The 25034-nt window shown below is 38.6% G+C and overlaps 1 protein-coding gene across 1 annotated transcript in view; it reads left to right on the top strand.

Annotated features, from left to right (window-relative positions):
* Positions 1-25034, top strand: part of LOC126069858 (glycine receptor subunit alpha-3-like) — a 186031-nt gene that overhangs the window by 112803 nt on the left and 48194 nt on the right. Inside the window, exon 8 of the mRNA XM_049873491.1 lies at positions 17547-17761. Within this exon, the coding sequence (XP_049729448.1) occupies positions 17547-17761 (215 nt within the window). The remainder of the gene's footprint in view (positions 1-17546; positions 17762-25034) is intronic.

Raw genomic sequence — 25034 nt, 5'->3', positions numbered from 1 at the left:
GTTTGTTACGAAAATGAAAGAAAAAATGCACTTTTTTTTAAAGCTTCACTTGCCTAAATTCCTTTTGGCTACATTTTCATGAATTTTGAGTTATCTTTAAGGGCCTGCTACTCACATATCAGCACAGGAAACTTCTGCCTATGAGGACAGATATCAGATAGCATTATCAACAGCAAGGACTGAGCAGTGTGTGATATTTGTACATTCATGAGATCTGTTACTGCTCTTAACCGACATAGGTTATTATTTCCTTAACACCTATTCTAACTGCATGAGCTGTTCCTATGAATTTCGTTAAACGGCCCACCAATGTGGTGAGTGCATGGCTTCCCATAGCATCAGCTGCTGCTCGTATCATTTCAGTACGGTAACTATGTTTCTTCTTGGGCTCAGCATTTTCCAGAATGCTGATCTGACCTGTCACCATACAAGATCCCTAGCCTCTCTTATCTCCTTAATCAAATCAATTCACAATAGCTCTGTACAAAGTCATTGCCTTTTCCTTAACTCAGAAGTGAGGCTGATATCTAATTTAGTAGGGAATTCAAGGTTAACATCTCAATACAAAGATAAAGGGCAGGCAGGTCAATAGTAGTGTTTTGCTCAGCTACCTAGAGGCAACTGGAATAGAAAGAGGAGATAGGCTAAAAAGCCTCCAGGGTTAGTTTAAAGAGTTGAAGTTGTAAGCACCATCCAGGGGTGAATTTTTAAGATAGGGAGGTTTCAAGGTCATCCCTCAAAAGCAAGCTTGCATATAACTAAGAGTTATCTACCAAGTTGTTACAGGTTAGAGGAAAACTTAGATTTCTAAGAATTGGATAGATGTTTTCTTGGGTGATACCACAAAAGTGTAACAAATTTACAGTCTAAGAAATTATAGCACAATAACCTGCCCCAAAGTATATACAGAGTAAAGGCATCTAACGTGTTCTCAATCAGGTATGCAGTTAACTTGCCCAGACCTCAAACTCCATTTTATACTTACTCCTGTAACTCAGAGAGATTCTTCTGCTAATTATTTCCCAATAACAGGTTTAGGAATCACATAGTAAGGTTATATATATATATATATATATATATATATAAAAAAAACCTAGTGCCGTTGAGTCGATTCCAACTCATAGCGACCCTAAAGGACAGAGTAGAACTGCCCCATAGTTTCCAAGGAGCGCCTGGCGGATTTGAACTGCCAACCCTTTGGTTAGCAGACTTAGCGCTTAACCACTACACCACCAGGGTTTCCAAGGCCATATAATGTCTGCAAGTTGAATGAATAAAAACACAAGGCTACATAAGTACAACACTTGCAAATAACCCTTTCCTACTATATGATACAATACACTTAGGTTAAAAATGCATTCACACACAAATGAATTTCCTAGACACGGAAGCTTTACTTAGTTTTGTTTTCGTTACTCCCAAGTATACCTTAATTAAGCACTACAAGAATTACAAGGACCTATGATCTGCCCCTTTTCTGTCTCTCCAAATCTTCTTCCCTCCCCCTTGCTCTGGCACCTCCTGCCACGATGACTTTCTCACACACCAAAATCATTCCAGCCTCAGGGCTTTTGCATTTGCTCTTCCTTCTGCACTTCAGGAAGCTCTTTCCCCAAATTGTCCCAAGCCTAATACTCTCACATCCTCCAGGTCTCCACTTCAATGCCACTTACCCAAAGGACTGTCCTTAACAAGTGTTTCCCACCCATCATAACCCTTCAGCCCTAGGCAACCACTAAACCATTTTGTGTCTCTACAGACTTATAGTTTCTTGGTATTTCATATAAATAGATTCATATATGGTCTTTTCTGACTGTTCTCTTTCACTTAGTATGCTTTCAAAGTTCATCTGTATTGTTGTTGTTGTTAGGTGCCGCCAAGTCGGTTCTGACTCAGAGGACCTACACACAACGGAACGAAACACCTCCCAGTCCTGCATCACCCTCATGATTGTTGCTACGCTTGAGCGCATCGTTGCATCCACTGTGTCAGTCCATCTCATTGAGGGTCTTCCTCTTTATTGCTGACCCTCTACTTCACCAAGTATGATGTCCTTGTCCAGGGACTGATCCCTCCTGACAACGTGTTCAAAGTATATAAGACACAATCTTGCCATCCTTGCTTCCAAGAAGCATTCTGGTTGTACTTCTTCCAGGACAAATTTGTTTGTTCTTTTGGCAGTCCATGGTATATTCAGTATTCTGACACCACAATTTAAAAGTGTCAATTCTTCTTCGGTCTCCATTATTCATTGCCCAGCTTTCAAATGCATATGAGATGATTGAAAACACCATGACTTGGGTCAGGTACACTAGTCCTCAAGGTGACATCTTTGCTTTTCAACACTTTAAAGAGATCTTTTGCTCAATACAATGTGTCTTTTGATTTTTTGACTGGTGCTTCTATGGGTGTTGATTGTGGATTCAAGTAAAATGAAGTTTTTGATAACAACAATCTTTTTTCCCTTTATCATGATGTTTCTTATTTGTCCAATTGTGAGGATTTTTGTTTTCTTTTCATTAAGGTGTAATCCATACTGAAGAGTGTGGTCTTTGATCTTTATCAGTAAGTGTTTCAAGTCCTCCTGACTTTCAGCAAGCAAAGTCGTTTCACCTGCATAACACATGTCATTAATGAGTCTTCCTCCAATCTTGATGCCTCATTCTTCTTCACATAGTCTAGCTTCTGGGATTATTGTCTCAGCATACAGACTGAATAAGTATGGTGAAAGGATACAACCATGACACACACCTTTCCTGACTTTAAACCATGCATTATCCCCCTGTCTGTTCAAAGAACTACCTCTTGATCCATGTACAGATTCCTTATCAGCACAATTAAGTGCCCTGGAATTCCCATTCTCCATAATGTTGTCCATAATTTGTTATGATCCACACAGTCACATGCCTTAACATAGTCCATAAAACACGGGATCCATCTGACATCAGCAATGATACCCTTGGTTCCACGTCCTCTTCTAAATCCAGCTTGAATTTCTGCCAGTTCCCAGTCCATATACTGCTGCAGCTGATTTTGAATGATCTTCAGCAAAATTTTGCTTGCAAGTGATACTAGTAATAATATTGTTCAATAATTTCCAGATTCAGTTGGATCACCTTTCTTAGGAATACGCATAAATATGGATCTCTTCCAGTCAGTTGCCCAGGTAGCTGCCTTCAAAATTTCTTGGCATAGACCTGTAAGCACTTCCAGGGCTGCATCCGTTCGTTGAAACAGCTCAATTGGTATTCCGTCAATTCCTGGAGCCTTGTTTTTCACCAGCGCCTTCGTTACAGTTTAGACTTCTTCCTTCGGTACCTTCAGTACCAGCGGTTCCTGATCATATGTTACCTCCTCAAATGGTTGAACATCCACCGATGCTTTTTTGGTATAGTGTCTCTGTGTATTCCTTCCATCTTCTTTTGATGCTTTCTGCATCATTTAATTTTTTCCCCATAGAATCCTTCACTATTGCAACTCAATGCTTGAATTTTTTCTTCAGTTCTTCCAGCTTGAGAAATGCTGAGTGTGTTCTTCCCTTTTGGTTTTCTATCTGCAGGTCTTTGTGCATATTATCATAATACTTCAGTTTTTCTTCTTGAGCAACCCTTTGAAATTTTCTGTGCAGTTCTTTTACTTCATCATTTCTTCCTTTTGCTTTAGCTACTTGACGTTCAAAAGCAAGTTTCAGAGTCTCTCCGATATGCATTTTGTCTTTTCTTTCCTGTCTTTTTAATAACCTCTTGCTTTCTTCATCTATGATGTCCTTGATGTCACTCCACAACTGGTCTGGTTTTTGATCATTAGTGTTCAATGTGTCAAATCTTTTCTTGAGATGGTCTCTAAATTTGGGTGGGATATACTCAAGGTTGTACTTTGGCTCTCATGGACTTGTTCTAATTTTCTTCAGCTTCAGCTTCAGCTTCAGCTTGAACTTGCATGTAAGTAATTGATTGTCCGATCTGCAGTTAGCCCCGGGTCTTGAGCTTTTCCATCGTCTCTTTTCACAAATGTAGTCCATTTGATTCCTGTGTATTCCGTCTGCCCAGGTCCATGTGTATAGTCACTATTTATGTTGGTGAAAAAAGTATTTGTCATGAAGTCTTGGTCTTGCAAAATTCAGCCATGCGATCTCCGGCATCACTTCTATCACAAAGGCCATTTTTTTCCAACTATTGATCCTTCTTCTTTGATTCCAACTTTCACATTCCAATCCCCAGTAATTATCAGTGCATCCTGACTGCATGTTCAATCGATTTCAGACTGCAGAAGTTCGTAAAAATCTTCAGTTTCTTCATTTTTGGTCTCAGTGGTTGGTGAGTAAATTTGAATAATAGGTGTATTAACTGGTCTTCCTTGTAGCTGTATAGGTATTATTCTATCACTGACAGCATTGTACTTCACAATAGATCTTGAAATGTTCTTTTTGACAATGTATGCAATGCCATTCCTCTTCAAGTTGTCGTTTCCAGCATAGTAGACCGTATGATTGTTGGAGCCAAAATAACCAATCCAAGTCCATTTCAGCTCACTAATGCCTAGGATATCAATCTTTACGTGTTCCATTTCCGCCTCTGTTGTTGTATATATCAACACTGCATTTCTTTTCATTTCAACATAGTATTCTATTGTATAGATATACCACATTTTGTTTATTCATTCATTAATTGATGATGTTTGGGTGGTGCTTCCAACTTTTGGCCATTATGAATAATGCTGCTATGAACATTCACATAAAGGTTTTTGTGTGGACATATATTTCATATCTCGTGCATATATCTAGAAATGGTGCTCCAGGGCATATGGAAACTCTATGTTTAATATCTTGAAGAATTGCTAAACTGTTTTCCAAGGAGGCCGTACTATTTCACATTCCCATAAGCAAGGTGCAAAACAAAACAAAACAAACCCATTGCCATGGAGTCGATTCCAACTCATAATGACCCTATAAGACAGAACTGCCCCACAGGGTTTCCAGTAAGCAGCTGGTGGATTCAAACTCCCAACCTTTTGGTTAGCGGCTAAATTCTTAACCACTGCATCACCAGGGCTCCATAAGCAATGTACAGGGTTTCCAATTTCTCCACAATTTTGCCAACACTATTTTCTGTCTTTTTTAATGGTGACCATTCTAGTGTGGTCACTGGGTGGCATAAATTGTTTGTGCTCCACTATTAACCTAAAGATTATTAGTTTGAACCCACCCAGTGGCATCATGAAAGAAAGGCCTGGCAATCTATTCCCATCAAGATTACAGCCGAGAAAACCTTACAGAGCAGCTCTACTCTGTACACACATGAGGTCACTGTGAGTCTGAATCAACCCAGTGGCAATGGGTTTTAGTGTGTGTGAAGTGATACTTCATTGTGGTTTTAATTTGCATTTCTCTAATGGTTAATGATGAGCATCTTTTCATATGTTATTGGCCATTTGTAAGGGGAGCCCTGGTGGCACAGTTGTTAAAGTGCTTGGCTGCTAACTAAAAGGTCGGCATTTCGGTCTCACCAGCTGCTCCACAGAAGAAAGATGTGGCAATCTGCTACCATAAAGATTTACAGCCTTGGAAACCACGTGAGACACCTCTACTCTGTCCTACAGCGTTGCTAGGGATGAGAATCTATTTGACGTCAATCAGCATAAAGGAGTATCGGCCCTTTGTATATCTTCTTTGGCAAAATGTGTGTTAAATCCTTTCCTCATTTTCTAATCAGACTATTTGTCTTCTTATTGATTGGCAAATACTTTCTCCTAGTCTGTGGGTTAACTTCTTATTTTTCCGATGGTATCACTTAAAGCACAAGAGCTTTTAATTTTGATGAAGTCAAATTTATCATTTTTTTAATACTCGTGCTTTTGATGTATTGAAGAAATCACCACTTAATCCTAGGTTATTCAAGTTTCGTGGTTATGTTTTCTTCTAGGAGTTTATGATTTTAGCTTTTACACTTATATCTAGGATTTATTTTGAGTTAAATTCTGTGTGTGCTGTGAGGTAGGTGTCCATATTTTATTTTGCATGTGAATATCTAGTTTTCCCTGTGTCATTTGTTGTAAAGACCATTCATTTCCTATAGAATTGTCTTAGTCCTTTGTCAAAAATCAGCTGACGATGGATGATCATTTTTGGACTCTCAGTTAAGTTCTGTTGATCTGTGTCTAGCTTTATGACATTTCCACAATTTCGAGATTACTGTAGCTTTGTAGGAAGTTTTGAAATCAGAAATGTGAGTCTACCAAATCTTTTTTTTTTTTTTTTTTTTGGAAGATTATTTTGGCTATTTTAGGTCCCTTGCATTTCCCTGTGAATTTTAGGATTGGCTTGTCAATTTCAGCCAAAAAGGCAGTTGGAATTTTAATAGAGTTTGCATTGAACCTGTATATCAATTTAGGCTGTATTGGAATCTTAACAATACGAAGTCTTCAGACCAATGAATATGGGATAACTTTCTATTAGTTTAGATCTTTTAAAAATTTTGGTCAACTGTATTTTGTAGTTGTTAGTATAGAAGCTGTGCACTTCTGTTAAATTTATTCCTAAGTATTTTTTTCTAATCATTTCTATTATAAATGGAATACTTTACTCAATTTCATTTTTCAGATTGTTGGTAGCTAGTGTATAGAAACACAATTGATACATGATATCGAATCCTGTAGCTTACTGAACCTTCCTGAACTTGTTTATTAGTTCAAGCAGTTTTATACTGGACTTTTTTGGATTTTCTGTGTATGAGATCATGTCATCTGTCTATAGAAAGTCTTACTTCTTCCTGTCTAATCTGAATATATTTCATTTCCTTTTGTTGCCTAATTGCACTGGCTAGATGCCTCCAGTACTTGTTGAATAGAAATGACAAGAACAGACATTTTTGTCTTATTCCAGATCTTACTGGGAAAACATTCTTTTCCCATGACATTATGACATTAGCTATAGGTTTTTTGTAGATGCCATTTAAAGGGGTGAGGATATTCCCTTCTATTTATATTTTGTCGAGTGTTTTCATCATGAAAGGGTGTTGAATATTAACAAATGCTTTGTGTCTATTGAGATGGTCATATAATTAATTTTGTTGTTAAATCAGTCTTGCATTTCTGAAAAAAATTCAAATTGGTTATGGTATATAATTATTTTCATAGTAGCTAGATTCAACTTGCTAGTATTTTGCTGAGGGTTTTTGCATCTATATTCGTAAGAGATATTGGCATGTTTCTTTTTTGGTAACAGGGTCATACCGTTTTTGGTATCAGGGTAATACTGGTCTCATACAACGAGTTGAAGTGTTTCTTCTATTTTCTGAAAGTGTTCTTCCTCAAGTTTTTGGTAGAATTCTCCAGTGAAGTTGTGTGGTCCTATGCTTTTCTTTACGGGACGTTTTTAAATTACTAATTACTTTGCTTTACTTGTTATTAAAAATAAACCAAACCCATTGTCATTGAGTTGATTCCAAATCATGGCGACCATATACCACAGAGTAGAACTGCCCCATAGAGTTTCCAAGGAGCACCTGGTGGATTTGAACTGCTGACCTTTTCGTTAGCAGCCGTAACTCTTAACTACTATGCTACCAGGGTTTCCTTACTTGCTATAGGTCTATTCAAATTTTCTATCTCTTCTTTAATCATTTTCAGTAATATGTATCATTCTCCATATTTGTCTACTTCATCTAAATTATTTAACTTAGTTATTCCCAGTATTCCTTTATAACCCTTTTTTTTTTCTATAGGGTCATTAGTGATGTCCACTCTTTCTTTCCTGATTTTAGTAATCAGATTCTTCTGTCTTTTTTGCTTGATACAGTCTCAGCTGAATACTTTTAATTACAAATCACAGACAACCCAAGATAAATAAGCTCAAACATTGTAAAATAGATGATAAAAAGGTAAAAAGAAGCTTCTCACTGTTGTTTTACTAACATTGTTGTGTGTGATGGTTAAGGTTGTGTGTAGATTTGGCTGGAGCTTGATTCTCAGTGGTTTGGCAGTTATGTAATGATGTGGTTTGGCACTTAAGTAATGAAGTAATTTGGTAGTTATGTAATGAAGTAGTTTGGCAGTTAGGTAAGGATGTTATATCACCTTCATGATGTGATCTGATGTGATCAGCCAATCAGTCATAAGGGGAGTTTTCATGTGACCTGCATCCAATATATATGGATGTTCTGGCAAAGCTGGCTGGCTTTCGCTGACTCTGGATTCTGCATCTGGCTTATCATCATCAGACCTGCAGGCCTTGGGACTTGACCCAGCAGCCTGCTGTCTTACCTACTGATTTTATATTCATCAGCCTCTACAAATGAGTGAGTCAGGAGAATCCTCCAGACTGATGCCTGACACAGCCTTGGGACTTGCCAGCATCTACAACCATGTAAGCCATTTCCTTGGGATAAATCTGTCTTTTTCTCTACACACACACACACACACACACACACACACACACACACACACACACTTCACTGGTTTTGCTTCTCTAGAGAACCCAGCCTAAGACATTTGGTACCAAGAGTGTTTCTAAAGAAACAAAATTGTAAGGATTGATTTCTAAATTGGTTCTCAAGTCCGATTGGTCTTAAAGATGTTGATAACTCTGTTTCCAATAGAAAAGAAGACACTACTAATCCATGGCATGAGGTGACAATAGAAATACGCAAGCTATTGCCACCAATAGATCAGGTATTGATGCTCTGGATGATCACATCTCTGATACTTTTCGACAATTTTATCACGATGAGAAGTATAAGAAACCTGCTTGGTTCGTCTTACTTTCACTAGACAGAGTGGTGAAAGAAAGAGGTGAGCTCAGGCCTTAAGAGTCACAGCTTAAGCACCGCATAAATGACCTCAGAGTTGCCACTTGTACACTGAAAGAAAGCCTTATTTCTTGTAGTAACAGAGCTGATATTGCTGAAAATGAAACCCAGAATCTTATCATGAGAATGGCTGAATTACAATGCCAATTGAATTGTGAAGTTAAAGTGAGGGTATTGATTGAGAAGAAATGGGATCCTGAATTTGGGTTGGAGACATATGGGCAGATAATCAGGAAGCTTGGGACACTAAGCCCCTAAATTCCGTCGAATCACTCCTGGCAACGGAACCAGCCTTCTCACTCCCATCTGAAGAGATTACTATATCTTTGTCTGTTAAGCCACCTTTCCCAGTAAAATCATTGTCTCTTCCACCTGCATCTGATGAGATTAACCCAGCTGTGTCTGAAAAGCCTTTGTCTGAGATAGTGCCTGAGGCAGAGTCTCAGTCATCACCCGGGGAGGAGTCTGAGTCATTGCCTGGAGCATCCCCTGAAGCAGGTGTCTTACAAGGCATTGCTAAATGATGTCAGAACACATCTTCAAACACTCATTTTGCTTTTAAACATACAGCTAGATTTAAGTCCCAGTGAGCCCCAAAAGTACGAACTGTGACCCAGGAGAAGGTACACTACACTATAAAAGAACTGCTTGACTTATCTAATATGTACAAATAGAAACCTGGGAAATATGTGTAGGAACGGCTGTTAAAGGCGTGGGGTAATAGTGCAAAGAACATAAAGTTGGATTGGTCTGAGTTTATTGATATATACCCACTAAGCACAAATCCTTCATTCAGTATTTCAGCTCAAGGTGTTAGAAAAGGATCTAATAGTTTATTTCATTGTTTTCTAAGGCTTGGGTTATTCGGTGGCCTATATACTAAGTGAAGCTGAAGTACCAGACCTGTCTTGGTATATTCTGGAAGAAGGCATTCAAAGGCTTAGGCAAACTGGCAAGATAGAATAGGTTTATTACGTTATACCCACAGACCCACACATGGAGTACACAGAGGGCACACCTTTTACCACAATGGTGAGGAACAAATTTGTGAAGGGAGCCCCAACATCCTTGAAGACTGCTGTGATTGCTAGTTTATGTAAATAAGATTTGACAATGGGAACCCTCTTAACTGAATTAAAACACCTAACTGCAATGGGCTGATTGGACCCCATGGTGGTAGGGGTCAAGTGGTAACACTCAGTTTACAAAGAAAAGATGCGTGTGATTACCCTAAAGGACAGCAGAGTGAAAGCAGTAATCAGAGTAGTCTGTCTGATATGGATTTATAGTGTTGGCTACTTAGTCATGGTGTCCCTACAAGTGAAATAGATAGGGAATCCAGTACATATTTACTTGATCTGTACAAGTGGAAGAATTCTAGGCCATGTGAACTGCAGTTTAACTGGAATTGCCTGAACAAAGAGTCACAGCCTCTCAATCAATTCCAAGATGGAGCCAGTTTTCAGACCCACAACCCACTGAATGAAGGGGAAGCTGGGTTCATTGAGGGTGGACCCCACTGCACTGCAAAAAGTTTTGTAGATCTATGGTCTTTTATAAGAAGGATGGCTTATTGGGGAAAAGGAAATAATCAGACTTTTAGGGAATTACTGGATACTGGCTCTGAACTGACACTAATTCCAGAGGACTCAAAACATCACTGTGGCCCACCAGTCAGAGTGGGGGCATACGGAGGTCAGGTTATTAATAGAGGCTTAGCTCTGATTTACTTCAGAGTAGGACCAGTGGGTCCCCAAAACCATCCTGCAGTCATTTTCACAGTTCCAGAATGCATAAATGAACTGGCAGGTGCTGCACTGGATCCATGAGCAGTTGACTAAGGGGTATTTTTGTAGGAAGAGACAAGTGGAAGCCATCAGAACTGTTCCAACCTAGGAAAATAGTAAACCAAAAGCAATACTGCATTCCTGGAGGAATTTCACAGATTACTGCCACCATCAAGGACTTGAAGGATGCAAGGGAGGTTATTTTTACTACACCCCCATTCAACTGCCTATTTAGCCTGTGCAAACAAGAGATGGATCTTAAAGAACGACAGTGGATTATCACAAACTTAACCAGGTGGAGACTCCAGATGCAGCAGCTGGAGTCTTCTGTTTCATTGCTTGAGAAAATTAATACATTTCCTGATACCTGGCATGCAGCTATTGATTTGGCCAATGCCTTTTTCTTGATTTTGGTTTCAGAGGAACATGACTGAAAAATTGGAGACAAGGAGATATGAGGAAGAGATATGTAGATAAACCTCTCGGAATGGGTCAAAGAAGTGAAGATATTTGTGTCTCAAGTGAATGCTCATCAAAGGATAACCTGAGCAGAGGAGGATTTTAGCAATCAAGTGGATGAGACAATGTGTTCTGTGCAAACCAGTCATCCTCTATCCCCAGCCACTTCTGTTATTGCCCAATGGGCTCATGAACAAAGTGGCTGTGGTGGCAGGGATGGAGGTTATGCTTGGGTTCAGCAAAACGGAGTTCCAATCACCAAGGCTGACTTAGCTACAGACACTGCGGAATCCCCAATCTACCAGCAGCAGAGACCAACATTGAGTGCCCAATATGGCATCATTCCTCTAGGTAATCAGCCAGCAACCTAGTGACTGATTAATTATACTGGACCTCTTCCACCATGGAAAGTGCAGCATTTTGTTCTTCCTGGGATAGACACTTGCTCTGGATATGGCTTTGCCTTCCCTGCATGCAATGTTTCTGAGAAAACTACCATCCATGGACTTACAGAATGCCTTATCCCGCGTCATGGTATCCCACACAGCATCACTTCAGATCAAGGAACTCACTTCACAGCAAATGAAGTGCAGCGATGGGCCCAAGTTCAAGGAATTTACAGGCCTTATCATGTTCCCCATCATTCTGAAGCAGCTGGCTTGATAGAATGATGGAATAGCCTTCTAAAGACACAATTACAGCACTAGCTAGGTGGCATTAACTTGCAGGGTGGAGGGAATATTCACCGAGAGGCTATATATGGTCTGAACCAGCATCCAATATATGGTGCTGTTTCTCCTATAGCCAGGATTCATGGGTCCAGGAATCAAGGGGTGGAAATAGGAGTGGCACCACTCCTAGAGACCCACTCATGAAATTTTTCTTCCTGTCCCCATGATCCTATGCTATGTGAGTCTAGAGGTCTTAGGTCCAAAGGCAGAATTGCTCCTGCCTGGAGACACAACACTGATTGCATTGAACTGGTAGTTGAGAATGCCACCTGGTCACTCTGAGCATTTTATGTCTCTGGATCAAGAGGCAAATAAGGAAGTTCCATACTGGCTGATGTGACTGATCCTGATTACTAAGGAGAAATCACGTTGATATTACATAATGGAGGTAAAGAAGATTATGTCCGGAATACAGGAGATCCCCTAGGAAATCTGTTAGTACTACTACGTCTTATGATTAAATTCAATGGAAAACCATAGCAACCCAATTCCAACAAGACTACTAATGATGCAGTCCCGTCAGGAAAAAAAGTTGGAGTGACCCCACCAGGAAAAGAACTATGACCTGCTGAAATACAGAGTGAGTGGTGGAAGAAGGTAATTCTAAATTTCAGTTATGACCGCATGATCTGTTGCAGAAGTGAGTGAGGACTGTAATTGGTATGAGTATTTCTTCCTAGTATGTGTGCATCATATATTTTTGTTATCTTCACTTGTGAAATATAAGATGTAAATGGGGCTAGTGTGTTTTAGGTTTTATGCATTTTAGTTGTATCATGTTAGGTAGAAGTATGACTTTGTAATTTTATTTAGAGATTGCAACAAGTTGAGAAGGGGTGGACTGCGATGGTTAAGATTGTGTATCAACTTGCCTGGGCCATGATTCTTAGTGGCTTGACAGTTGTATAATGATGTAGTTACCCTCCATTTTGTGATATAATGTAATCACCTCCATGATGTGACCTGATGTGATCAGCCAATCAGTAGTAAGTGGAGTTTCCTCAGGGGTGTGGCCTTCAACCAATATATATGAATTTTCTGGCAAAGCTTGATGGGTTTTTCTTACTCTAGATCTTACATATGGAAAATCGTCATTTGACCTTTTGTTCCTGGGACTTGAGCCAGTGACATACCATATTGCCTGCCTATCTTTGGCAGCATGTAAACCAGAAGCCCTCCCTATTACTTATCATTCTTTGATTCCTCAGCCTCCAAACTCTGTTACCCAGCAGCCCATCATCTGACCAGCTAATCTTGGGTTTATCAGCCCCTGCAGCTACACGAGTCAGGAGAAGCCTCAAGCCTGACACCTGCCCTGTGGTCTTGGCACTCACCATCCCCTATAACTGAATGAGCCATTTCCTTGAGATGAATCTCTCTCTCTCTCTCTCCCTCATTCTCTCTCTGTTGTTCTTGTTAGGTGCCATTAAGCCAGTTTCAATTCCTAGTGACCATATGTACAGTAGAATGAAACCCTGCCCAGTCCTGCTCCATTCTCATTATCGTTGCTTTGCCTGAGCCCATTGTTGCAGCCACTGTATCAATCCACCTCTCGGTGAGTATTTTCTTCCCTTTCGCTAACCTTCTACTTTACCAAGCATGATATCTTTTTCCAGGGACTGGTACCTCCTGATAACACGTTCAAAGTACGTGAGATGAAGACTCACCATCTTCACTTTTAAGGAATATTCTGACTGTACTTCTTCCAAGACAGGTTTGCTTGTCTTGGAAGTTCATGGTATTTTCAGTATTCTTTGCAACACCATAATTCAAAGGCACCAATTTTTCTGTCTTCCTATTTATTGTCCAGCATGCATATGAGGTGATTAAAAATACCATGGCTTGGATCAGGTGCACCTGATCCTCAAGGTGACATCTTTGCTTTTTAACACTTCAAAGAGATCTTTTGAGCAGATTTGCCCATTGCAGTACTTCATTTGATTTCTTGATTGCTGCTTCCTTAGGCATTGATTGTGGATCCAGATAAAATGGATACTTGACAACTTCAATCTTTTCTCTGCTTATCATGATGTTGCTTATTGGTTTAGTTGTGAGGATTTTTGTTTTCTTTATGTTGAGGTGGAATCCATACTGAAGGCAGTGGTCTTTGATCATCATAAGTGCTTCAAGTCATCTTCGATTTCAGCAAACAGGGTTGTGTCATCTGCGTATTGCAGGTTGTTAATGAGCCTGCCTCCAGTCCTGATGGTATATTCTTCTTTGTATAGTCCAGATAATTTGTTCAGCATACAGATGGCATAAGTATGGTGAAAGGATACAACCCTGATGCAAGCCTTTTCTGAGTTTACACAGTATCCCCTTGCTCTGTTCAAATGACTGCCTCTTGGTCTTTGTACAGGTTCCTCATGAGCACAATTAAGAGTTCTGGAATTATTATTCTTTACATAGTTATCCGTAATTTGTTATGATCCACACAGTCAAATGCCTTTACATAGTTAATAAAATACATGGAATATCTTTATGGTATTCTCTGCTTTCAGTCAAGATCCATCTGATATCACCAGCGATATCCCTCATTCCATGTCCTCTTATGAATCAGGTTTGAATTCCTGGTAGTTTCCTGTTGATGTATTGTTCCAACCATTTTTGAATTATCTTCATCAAAATTTTACTTGTGTGTCATATTAATGATATTGTTCAGTAATTTCCACACTGTGTTGGATCACTTTTCTTTGGAATGGGTATAAATACAGATCTCTTCCAGGCAGTTGGCCAGAAAGCTCTATTCCAAATTTCTTGGCATAGATGAGCAAGCATCTCTAGCATTGCATCCATTTGTTGAAACATCTCAATTGATATTCCATCAATTCCCAGAGTCTTGTTTTTTAACAATGCCTGCAGTGCAGCTTGATCTTCTTCTTTCAGTACCATCAGTTCCTGATCATATGCTACCTTCTGAAATGGTTGAACTTCAACCAATTCTTTTTGGTACAGTGACTCTGTGTATTCCTTCCATCTTCTTTTAATGTTTCCTGTGTCGTTCCATATTTTGCCCATAGAATCCTTCGATATTGCAACTCAAGGCTTGAATTTTTTCTTCACTTCTTTCAGCTTGAGAAATGTCAAGGATGTTCTCCCTTTTTGGTTTCCTATCTCTAGGTATTTGTACATTTATTTATATTACTTTGTCTTCTTGAGCAACCATTGGAAATCTTCTGTTCATCTCTTTTACTTTGTCACTTCTTGCATTTGCTTTAGCTACACTACATTCAAGAGCAAGTTTCAGAGTCTCTTCTGACATCCATTTTGTCTTTTCTTTCTTTCCTGCCTTTTTTAATGACCTTTTTTGCTTTCCTGGAAACCTTGGTGGTATAGTGGTTAAGTGCTATGGCTGCTAACCAAAGAATCGGCAGTTCGAATCCACCAGGCGCTCCTTGGAAACTCTATGGGGTAGTTCTACTCTGTCCTATAGGGTCGCTATGAGTCAGAATCGACTTGACAGCACTGGGCTTGGTTTTGGTTTTGGTTTTTTTTTTTTTTTTTGCTTTCCTAATGTATGATATGCTTGATGTCATCCCAAAACTCTGTCTGATCCTTGGTCATCAGTGTTCAATGCATCTTATCTATTCTTGAGATTGTGTCTAAATTCAAGGTCAAACTTTGGCTTTCATGGACTCATTTAGTTTTCCTCAGCTTCAACTTGAACTTCATGTGAGCAATAGATGTCTGTTCAGCAGTCGGCCCCCAGCCTTTTTCTGACTGATGATATTGAGCTTCTCCATCTTCTTTTTCCACAGGTGTAGTCAATTTGATTCTTGTGTATTCCCTCTGGTGACTTCCATGTGTATAGATGCCATTCATATTTTTGAAACAAGATATTTTCAATGAATAAGTCACTGACCTTGGAAAATTCTATCATGCAATCTGCAGGGTCCTTTCTATCACCAAGACCATATTTTCCAACTACTGATCCTTCCTCTCTCTCTCTCTCCCTATATACTTCACTGGTTTTTGTTCTCTAGGTAACCCAGCCTAAGTTACCATGTAAGAATATTTGTCATGCACTTTCATGATGTCACATTTACTTCACTATAAGAAATCATTTTATTTCCTTAAAATTACTACGTTTTGTCTCCAAGTATAATGTACTGGCATGTGGTGGTACTGGATTTTCTCTCTCTCTGTCTTTTTTATTTCACCTTATTATTCATGCAGTTATTTTCCTCCTGCTGTTGATTTTATCTGTATTCCTTGGTTTGATTTGCTGTATGAAAGTGGGGACAGTATAAAATTATGTTAATGATATTTATATAGAAATAATGTGTGTATCCATTATACATATATATGTTTGTATTTATGTATGTATCTGTAATTTTCCCCATTCCAGTGATACCTATAAAACAGTTTTTAAAGGATTAAAGCACAATGAGAGTTTCTTTTTTTTTTTTTTCCCTTGAGAATCATATACGCCTTAGAGGATTTATACAAAGTTTTCATGTGATCAATAATTATTACAGATAATATCTGTTTGCTATTTTAGTGGGCTACTGAATAATGACATAAAATATTTTGGTTATTCTTGCTCCAATTTATTTTGTTTTTTAATAAAAAGTTAGGAAACATTATATTTTAAGACAGCATTAATAATCTAAAGTATTTTCATATACTTTAGGAATCCTTAGGCATTCTGTATGTATTTGACAAATAGATACAGGAGTCATGTATAGCTTGAACATTTGTTTCTGATTACCAGACATTTAAGATTGGAATTTGACTTTCTCAGAGCTCACGAAACTGTTGAGACCTTTAAGCCCTGCAATCTTGCATTCAACCCTTCATGCAATGGTTGTGCCATTGCATCACAGTAACATGCGGCCCAAGTCACGTTAATAGAAGCTTTGCACTGACCCCATCTAGTAAAACATGCTAGCAATTTTTCTGAAAGAATTCTCTGTCATTTTTCATTCATTGTTGGGTCAGTCAGAGAATGTCACTTAAAGGATGCTAACACACTGTCCTCATCCTTTTCAAAATATTTGGAGTAAGGAAAGGATAAAACCTCGAATCAGGTGGTTCAGAAGAACATTAAGTCTAAGGAGAAATAACATGGTAACAGGGAATGAAAGCAGAAATAGAAACATAGTGTTTATTTGGAACATATTTTACTTCTCTATTAATTACTTACCATAATACATTCACAGAGACATACATATCTAGAACAAAAGTATCTCACTTTTTTTAAAGTGTTTTTAATTTATGCTCAAAATCATTAATGGGAAGTAACACACATGTTCCTATTGGTTTCAATTATAATTTAAAGAACTATTCAGCTTCAATTTGATTTATCTACTACCACTTACTTTAAAATAAATGTAAAGTTAATCCTCTGTAACAAGTTGCACGTGGCTCTAAATAAACACGTAAAAGTACCAGGAATGGGCAATGAGTAAAGAAGACATATATGTAAATTTCTTCTTTCTACCTCAGAAGCATTTGTTAGAATCAAGTGAAATAATGGACTCTTTCAGTACTTTCACAAGTAGGAAGTGCTATTCAAATGTGAAATAAATAAGATTATATACTATTCCTGAAAAAGTACACTCATAATACATTGCTTCTAGATACTAACATAAAAATTTTTTTAAAATGTTTTCCAGGAACCACTTGAAATATGCGGTTTAAACTCTCTTCATTGTAATGGAAAAATTTAGGACAGAATTATTGTGGAAACAAAATTGAAATATTTGATGTCATAATAAACACCTGTTTTTAACAATCTCTGCATTTATTTTCCTATAATTTAGGAAAGTTCACATGTGTAGAAGCACGATTCCATCTTGAACAACAAATGGGATACTATCTAATTCAGATGTATGTTCCCCATCTCCTGATTATTATTCTCTCCTGGGTGTCATTCTGGATTAATATCGATGCGGATCCGGCCAGGGTCGCTTTGGGAATAACCACTGTGCTGACTATGACCACATACAGTTCGGGATCCCAAGCCTCCCTACCAAAGGTAAGTGAGCTAAATGGATGTACACGTACATTTCCATATATCCTTATATGGAGACCATTGTCAGCTTTTGCCAGATCCTTTTTAACAGTGCTTATTATTTATTACTTATTTTTTAAGTAATATATAATCAAGGCAGAAAATTTGTAAAATGTAGTAATAGATGAAAAAAATTCTACAAACCAGTGATATTTGCTATTCACATTCTGTGTTATGACCACTTATTCTTTTAACTTCCGTAATATTTTATACACTATAGAATTTTTTGTATCCATAGGTACTTAAAAACTTGCAAATACATCAAACATGTATGTTAGTTGAATATACAAGGTAATTTCTTAATAGATTTTGTTATGTCAATTGACTTAGATGTCCCCTGAAACCATGGTCCCCAGACCCCTGCCCCTGCTACGCTAGCCTTCGAAGCATTCAGTTTATTCAGGAAACTTCTTTGCTTTTGGTTTAGTCCAACTGTGCTGACCTCCCCTGTATTGTGTGCTGTCTTTCCCTTCACCTAAAGTAGTTCCTATCTACGATCTAATTAGTGAATGCCCCTCTCCCATCCTCCCTCCCTCCCCACTCTGTAACCACAAAAGAATGTTTTCTTCTCAGTTTAAACTATTTCTCAAGTTTTTATAATAGTGAGCTTATATAATATTTTTAAGAACTTGAGAAATAGTTTTAATAGTAGCCTTCTACTATATTTCCCCGACGTGTCTGTCAGTTTGTCGTACTGTGGGGGCTTGTGTGTTGCTGTGATGCTGGAAGCTATGCCACTGGTATTCAGATGCCAGCAGGGTCACCCATGGAGGACAGGTTTCAGCTGAGCTTCTAGAGAAAGACAGACTAGGAAGAAGACCCGGCAGTCTACCATTAGCCAGTGGAAACCTTATGAAATCAGCGGAACATTGTCTGATATAGTGCTGGAAGATGAGCCCCCCAGGTTGGAAGGCACTCAAAAGATGACTGGGAAAGTGCTGCCTCCTCAAAGTAGAGTCAACCTTAGTGACATGGATGGAATAAAGCTTTCGGGACCTTCATTTGCTGATGTGGCATGACTCGAAATGAGAAGAAATGGCTGCAAACATACATTAATAATCAGAACCTGAAATGTACGAAGTACGAATCTAGGAAAATTAGAAATCGTCAAAAATGAAATGGAATGCATAAACATCGATATCCTAGGCATTAGTGAGCTGAAATGGACTGGTATTGGCCATTTTGAATCAGACAATTGTACAGTATACTACGCTGGGAATGACAACTTGAAGAGGAATGGTGTTGCATTCATCATCAAAAAGAATGTTTCAAGGTCTATCCTAAAGCACAACGCTGTCAGTGATAGGATAACATCCATAGCCCTACAAAGAAGACCAGTTAATATGACGCACCAACCACTAGGGCCAAAGATGAAGAAATAGAAGATTTTTATCAGCTGCTGCAGTCTGAAATTGATCGAACATACGATCCAAGCACATTGATAATTACTGGCAATTGGAATGCAAAAATTGGAAAAAAAGAAGGAGGATCAGTAGTTGGAAAATATGGCCTTGGTGATAGAAACAATGCTGGAGATGGAATGATAGAATTTTGCAAGACCAACAACTTCTTCATTGCAAATACCTTCTTTCACCAATATAAACGGCAACTATACACATGGACCTCTCCAGACGGAACACACAGGAATTAAATTGACTACATCTGTGGAAAGAGACGATGGAAAAGCTCAATATCATCAGTCAGAACAAGGCCAGGGGCCGACTGTGGAACAAACCATCCATTGCTCAGATGCAAGTTCAAGCTGAAACCAAAGAAAATCAGAGCAAGTCCACGAGAGCCAAGATATGACCCTGAGTATATCCCACCTGAATTTAGAGACCATCTGAAGAGTAGATTTGATGCATTGACAGAAGACCAGATGAGTTGTGGGATGACATCGAGGACATCATCCATGAAGAAAGCAAGAGACCACTGAAAAGACATGAAAGAAAGAAAAGACCAAGATGGATGTCAGAGGGGACTCTGAAACTTGCTCTTGAGCGTCGAGCAGGTAAAGAAAAAGGAAGAATTGATGAAGTAAAAGAACTGAACAGAAGATTTCAAAGGGCCTCTCGAGAAGACAAAGTAAAGTATTACAGTGACATGTGCAAAGAGCTGGAGATGGAAAACCAAAAGGGAAGAATACGCTCGGTGTTTCTCAAGCTGGAAGAACTGAAGAAAAACTTCAAGCCTCGAGTTCCAATAGTGAAGGATTACACGGGGAAAATATTAAATGACACAGAAACCGTGAAAAGAAGGTGGAAGGAATACACAGAGTCATTATACCAAAAAGAAGTAGTCAATGTTCAACCATTTCAAGAGGTGGCATATGATCAGGAGCCGATGGTACTGAAGGAAGAAGTCCAAGCTGCTCTGAAGGCATTGGCAGAAAACTAGGCTCCAGGAATTGATGGAATATCAATTGAGATGTTTCAACAAACAGATGCAGCACTGGAGGTGCTCACTCATCTATGCCAAGAAATATGGAGGACAGCTTCCTGGCCAACTGACTGGAAGAGATTCATATTTACCTATTCCCAAGAAAGGTGATCCAACCGAATGTGGAAATTATAGAACAATATCATTAGTATCACACACAAGCAAAATTTTCCTGAAGATCATTCAAAAATGGCTGCAGCTGTATATCGACAGGGAACTGCCAGAAATTCAGGCTGGATTCAGAAGAGGACATGGAACCAGGGATATCATTGCTGATGTCAGATGGATCCTGGCTGAAAGCAGAGAATACCAGAAGGATGTTTACCTGTGTGTTTTATTGACTGTGCAAATGCATTCGACTGTGTGGATCATAACAAACCTGTGGATAACACTGTGAAGAATGGGAATTCCAGAACACTTAATTGTTCTCATGAGGAACCTTTACATAGATCAAGAGGCAGTTGTTCAGACAGAACAAGGGGATACTTATTGATTTAAAGTCAGGAAAGGTGTGCGTCAGGGTAGTATTCTTTCACCATACCTATTTTATCTGTATGCTGAACAAATAATCTGAGAAGCTGGACTATATGAAGAAGAATGGTGCATGAGGATTGGAGGAAGACTCATTAACAACCTGTGTTATGCAGATGACACAACCTTACTTGCTGGAAGTGAAGAGGACTTGAAGCACTTACTAACGAAGATCAAAGACCACAGCCTTCAGTATGGATTCCACCTCAACATAAAGAAAACAAAAATCCTCACAGCTGGACCAATGAGCAACATCAGGATAAATGGAAGAAAGATTGAAGTTGTCAAGGATTTCATTTTACTTGGATCCACAATCAACAGCCATGGAAGCAGCAGTCAAGAAATCAAAAGACACATTACATTGGGTAAATCTGCTGCAAAGGACCGCTTCAAAATGTTGAGCAAAGATGTCACCTTGAAGACTTAGGTGCGCCTGACCCAAGCCATGGTATTTTCAATCACATCATATGGATGTAAAAGCTGGACAATGAATAAGGAAGACTGAAGAAGAGTTGACGCCTTTGAATTGTGGTGTTGGGGAAGAATATTGAATATGCCATGGACTGCCAAAAGAACGAAAAAATCTGTCTTGGAAGAAGTGCAGCCAGAATGCTCCTTAGAGGCAAGGATGGCGAGACTGCGTCTTACATACTTTGGACATGTTGTCAGGAGGGATCATTCCCTGGAGAAGGACATCATGCTTGGCAGAGTACCGTGTCAGCGGAAAAGAGGAAGACCCTCAGCAAGGTGGATTGACACAGTGCCTGGAACCATGAGCTCAAGCATAACAACGAATGTAAGGATGGTGCAGGACCAGGCAGTGTTTTGTTCTGTTGTGCATAGAGTCGCTATGAGTTGGAACCGACTCGACGGCACCTAACAACAGCATACAATATGTATCCTTTTACAACTGACTAATTTCACTCAGCGTAATGCCTTCCAGGTTCCTCCATATTATGCAATGTTTCACAGATTCCTCACTGTTCTTTATTGATGTGTAGTATTCCATTGTGTGAATATACCATAATTTATTTATCCATTCATCCGTCGATGGGCACCTTGGTTTCTTCCATCTTTTTGCTATTGTAAATAATGCTGCAATAAACATGCGTGTGCATATATCTGTTCGTGTAAAGGCTCTTATTTCTCTAGGATATATTCCAAGGAGTGGGCTTGTTGGATCATATGGTAGTTCTATTTCTATCTTTTTAAGGAAGCGCCAAATCAATTTCCAAAGTGGTTGTAGCATTTTACACCCCCACCAGCAGTGTGTAAGTGTTCCAATCTCTCCACAACCTCTCCGACATTTATTATTTTGTGTTTTTTGGATTAATGCCAGCCTTGTTGGAGTGAGACGAAATCTCATTTTAGTTTTAATCTGCATTTCTCTAATGGCTAATGATCATGAACGTTTCCTCATACATCTGTTAGCTACCTGAATGTCTTCTTTAGTGAAGTGTTTATTCATATCTTTTGCCCATTTTTCAATTGGATTGTCTTTTTGTAGTTGAGTTTTTGCAGTATCATGTAGATTTTAGAGGTCAGGCTCTGATCAGAAATGTCATAGCTAAAAACGTTTTCCCAGTCTGTAGGTCATCTTTTTATTCTTTTGGTGAAGGCTTTGGATGAGCATAGGTGTTTGATTTTTAGGAGCCCACAGTTATCTAGTTTTTCTTCTGCATTCTTAATAATGTCTTGTATACTGTTTATGCCATGTATTAGGGCTCCTAACGTTGTCCCTATTTTTTCTTCCCTGATCTTTATTGTTTTAGATTTTATATTTAGGTCTTTGATCCATTTTGAGTTAGTTTTTGTGCATGGAGTGAGGTATGGGTCTTGTTTCATTTGTTTGCGGGTAGATATCCAGCTATACCAGCACCATTTGTTAAAAAGACTGTCCAAGACTGTCTTTCTTTTAAGAAACTGATATCATTACGACTTTGCAAAACAAACTTGCCAGTTGAGAGATGCTGCTATTGCTATATCCATTATGGGTGTTGAAGAATTCTGCAAGGAAATAAAATATACATTTATAAGTTTTCCATATGATAATAATTATATTTTCCTTTTCATTTTGGACCAGTCAGGTATAAATAACCTCACATTCACCGTGACTCATGACTTGTCTCGTCCAGTCCTGTGCAAAGTGAGCCAAAACTTGTCTTAAGATTGAGCATACCGTTGTATTTGTGTGATGCTGTTTGCGATTGCTCTCACTACTGACAGATATCAGCAATAGTCCAATTTACTTTGAAGATGAGGCATCAAAGAATGGAAGGAGTGCACAAGTTTTTAAGTATTTCAAGATGAAAAACACCCATGCTCTACAAAGTGCCTGCCAACAAACGTTGTAGGACAAACTAATGAAATTATTTCTCATTACTTTGTAAGTGCTATTCCTTTTGACTATTTCAGACCTGAAGAACAAATTACATGATCCAAATCAAATCCCTTTTTTACTTACTAATTTTCAAACATAAATTTTTGTGTTAATGTCCAAACTTGAATGTAAATTTTATTTTATAAATTTTACTTGTTTCATAAGTTTTATTTATTTTCAATTATTTAAATGTATTGGCTATGGACACATTATCAGGAAGTCTCAGTCCCTGGAGAAGCATATCTTGCTTGAGAAAGTAGAGGGTCAGCAAAAAAGGGGAAGACCCTCAATGATGTGGATTGACACAGTGGCTACAACAATGGGCTCAAGTGTACAATGATTGTGAGGAGGGCACAGGATTGGGCAGTGTTTCGTTCTGTTGTACTTAGGGTCCCTATGACTCAGAACCTACTCGACGGCACCTAACAACAGCGGTAGAACCAAATTTTTTAAAAGTGTCATAACGTGCATATACCATGTAAAATGAAACGATAACAACTAACTGGAGTGCAAACAATGAAAACCTGCAGAAGGTAAAAAGTATTTGTGAATCCCTGAAGACAATTCCAGAATTAATTCCCTTTTTAAAACGTAATGAATGAGAAGAGACTTCTTACCTTGAACACTTGAGTTTAGTAAGTGCAGATCATTGTACTAGCACCAATAGTTCTGAAATTATGAATAGCAATACGAATATAACAGAATTTGTTACAAATTCTGCATGCATTCCTTGAGGTAGTAAAAAATTAATAATGGTGTAGAAAGTGAAACGACCTTTGCATCTGGAATTGTTGCGTCTGCAGACCTCGTAAATAACAGAAACGCAGATCCTACTCTGGGGAATAACTTTTCTTCTAATGATGTAAATTATCAGATTGAAAGAAGGCCAAGCGATTGTCAGCATCACAGTGAACCGTATGAAAATTCATGTCAAAATTTTCTGGATGGTAAACCAACAAAATTCTGTAGCCAGAAGATATTTCTAGGGTGCAAAGCTAGTGGTGGAAATTATGAGAGGGAGCGGCTACCATCTTCTCCATCAGTGGGCTCTGCATATTGTTTTGATTGACAACTATTCAGTCGTAAATCATTTAATTCTTGGTTTGCTAAGGGTGGATTTAGGAACTAGCACAACTCAAATATGATCGATAAACATGAAAACAGTTCAATTCACAGAGATTATAAGTTGTCATATTTAAAATGAAGACCTGGTTTTGGCTTAACTCATGAACTAGAAACACAAATTAATGAAGATTGTCAATATTGGAAACTCATTTTGCAATGCATTATTGTTGTCATTCTAACAATCGCTGAATGCAGACTACCGTTTTGAGGAAGACATGAAGTGTTTGGGTTCCCACAAAATGGAAATTGTGGGGGTTTACTGGAACTTGTTGCTCAGTTTGATCCACTTTTAGCAGGTCAGATCTCAAAATATGATAACACAGGAAAGCAACCCATCGTATGTCTACAAAAACGTGTGAGAAATTAATAAAAGTAAAAAGTGACAAAGTTTGATCAACTATTTTCAGCAAAATAAGTATAGCTCAATCCTTCAGTTTATCTGTAGATTCCACTGATGATCTTTCTCATACAGAGCAGCTAAGTATTATGTTAAGATACAGATTTACAACAGATGGAAAACCCTGTTCAGTGATTTGTCACAATTACTAGCTTAAAAATTCATACCGGTGAAGGAGTTGCAAATCAAGTACTTCACTATGTATGCGAAGTTTACAAAATCAGCTTTTCTAAGTGCAGAGGCCAGGCCTATGACAAAGCTGCCAATATGTCAGGGTGTTATAAAGACATGCAACAGAAGGTTTTCAGAATGTAATGAATATGCCATTTTCATGCCACCCACATGCTACTCACTCACTTAATCTT

The sequence above is a fragment of the Elephas maximus genome, chromosome Y, assembly GCF_024166365.1.
Source record: "Elephas maximus indicus isolate mEleMax1 chromosome Y, mEleMax1 primary haplotype, whole genome shotgun sequence".
NCBI classification, from domain to species: domain Eukaryota; kingdom Metazoa; phylum Chordata; class Mammalia; order Proboscidea; family Elephantidae; genus Elephas; species Elephas maximus.
The sequence above is the reverse complement of the archived record's forward strand: the minus strand, read 5'-3'. Positions and strand labels throughout refer to the sequence as shown.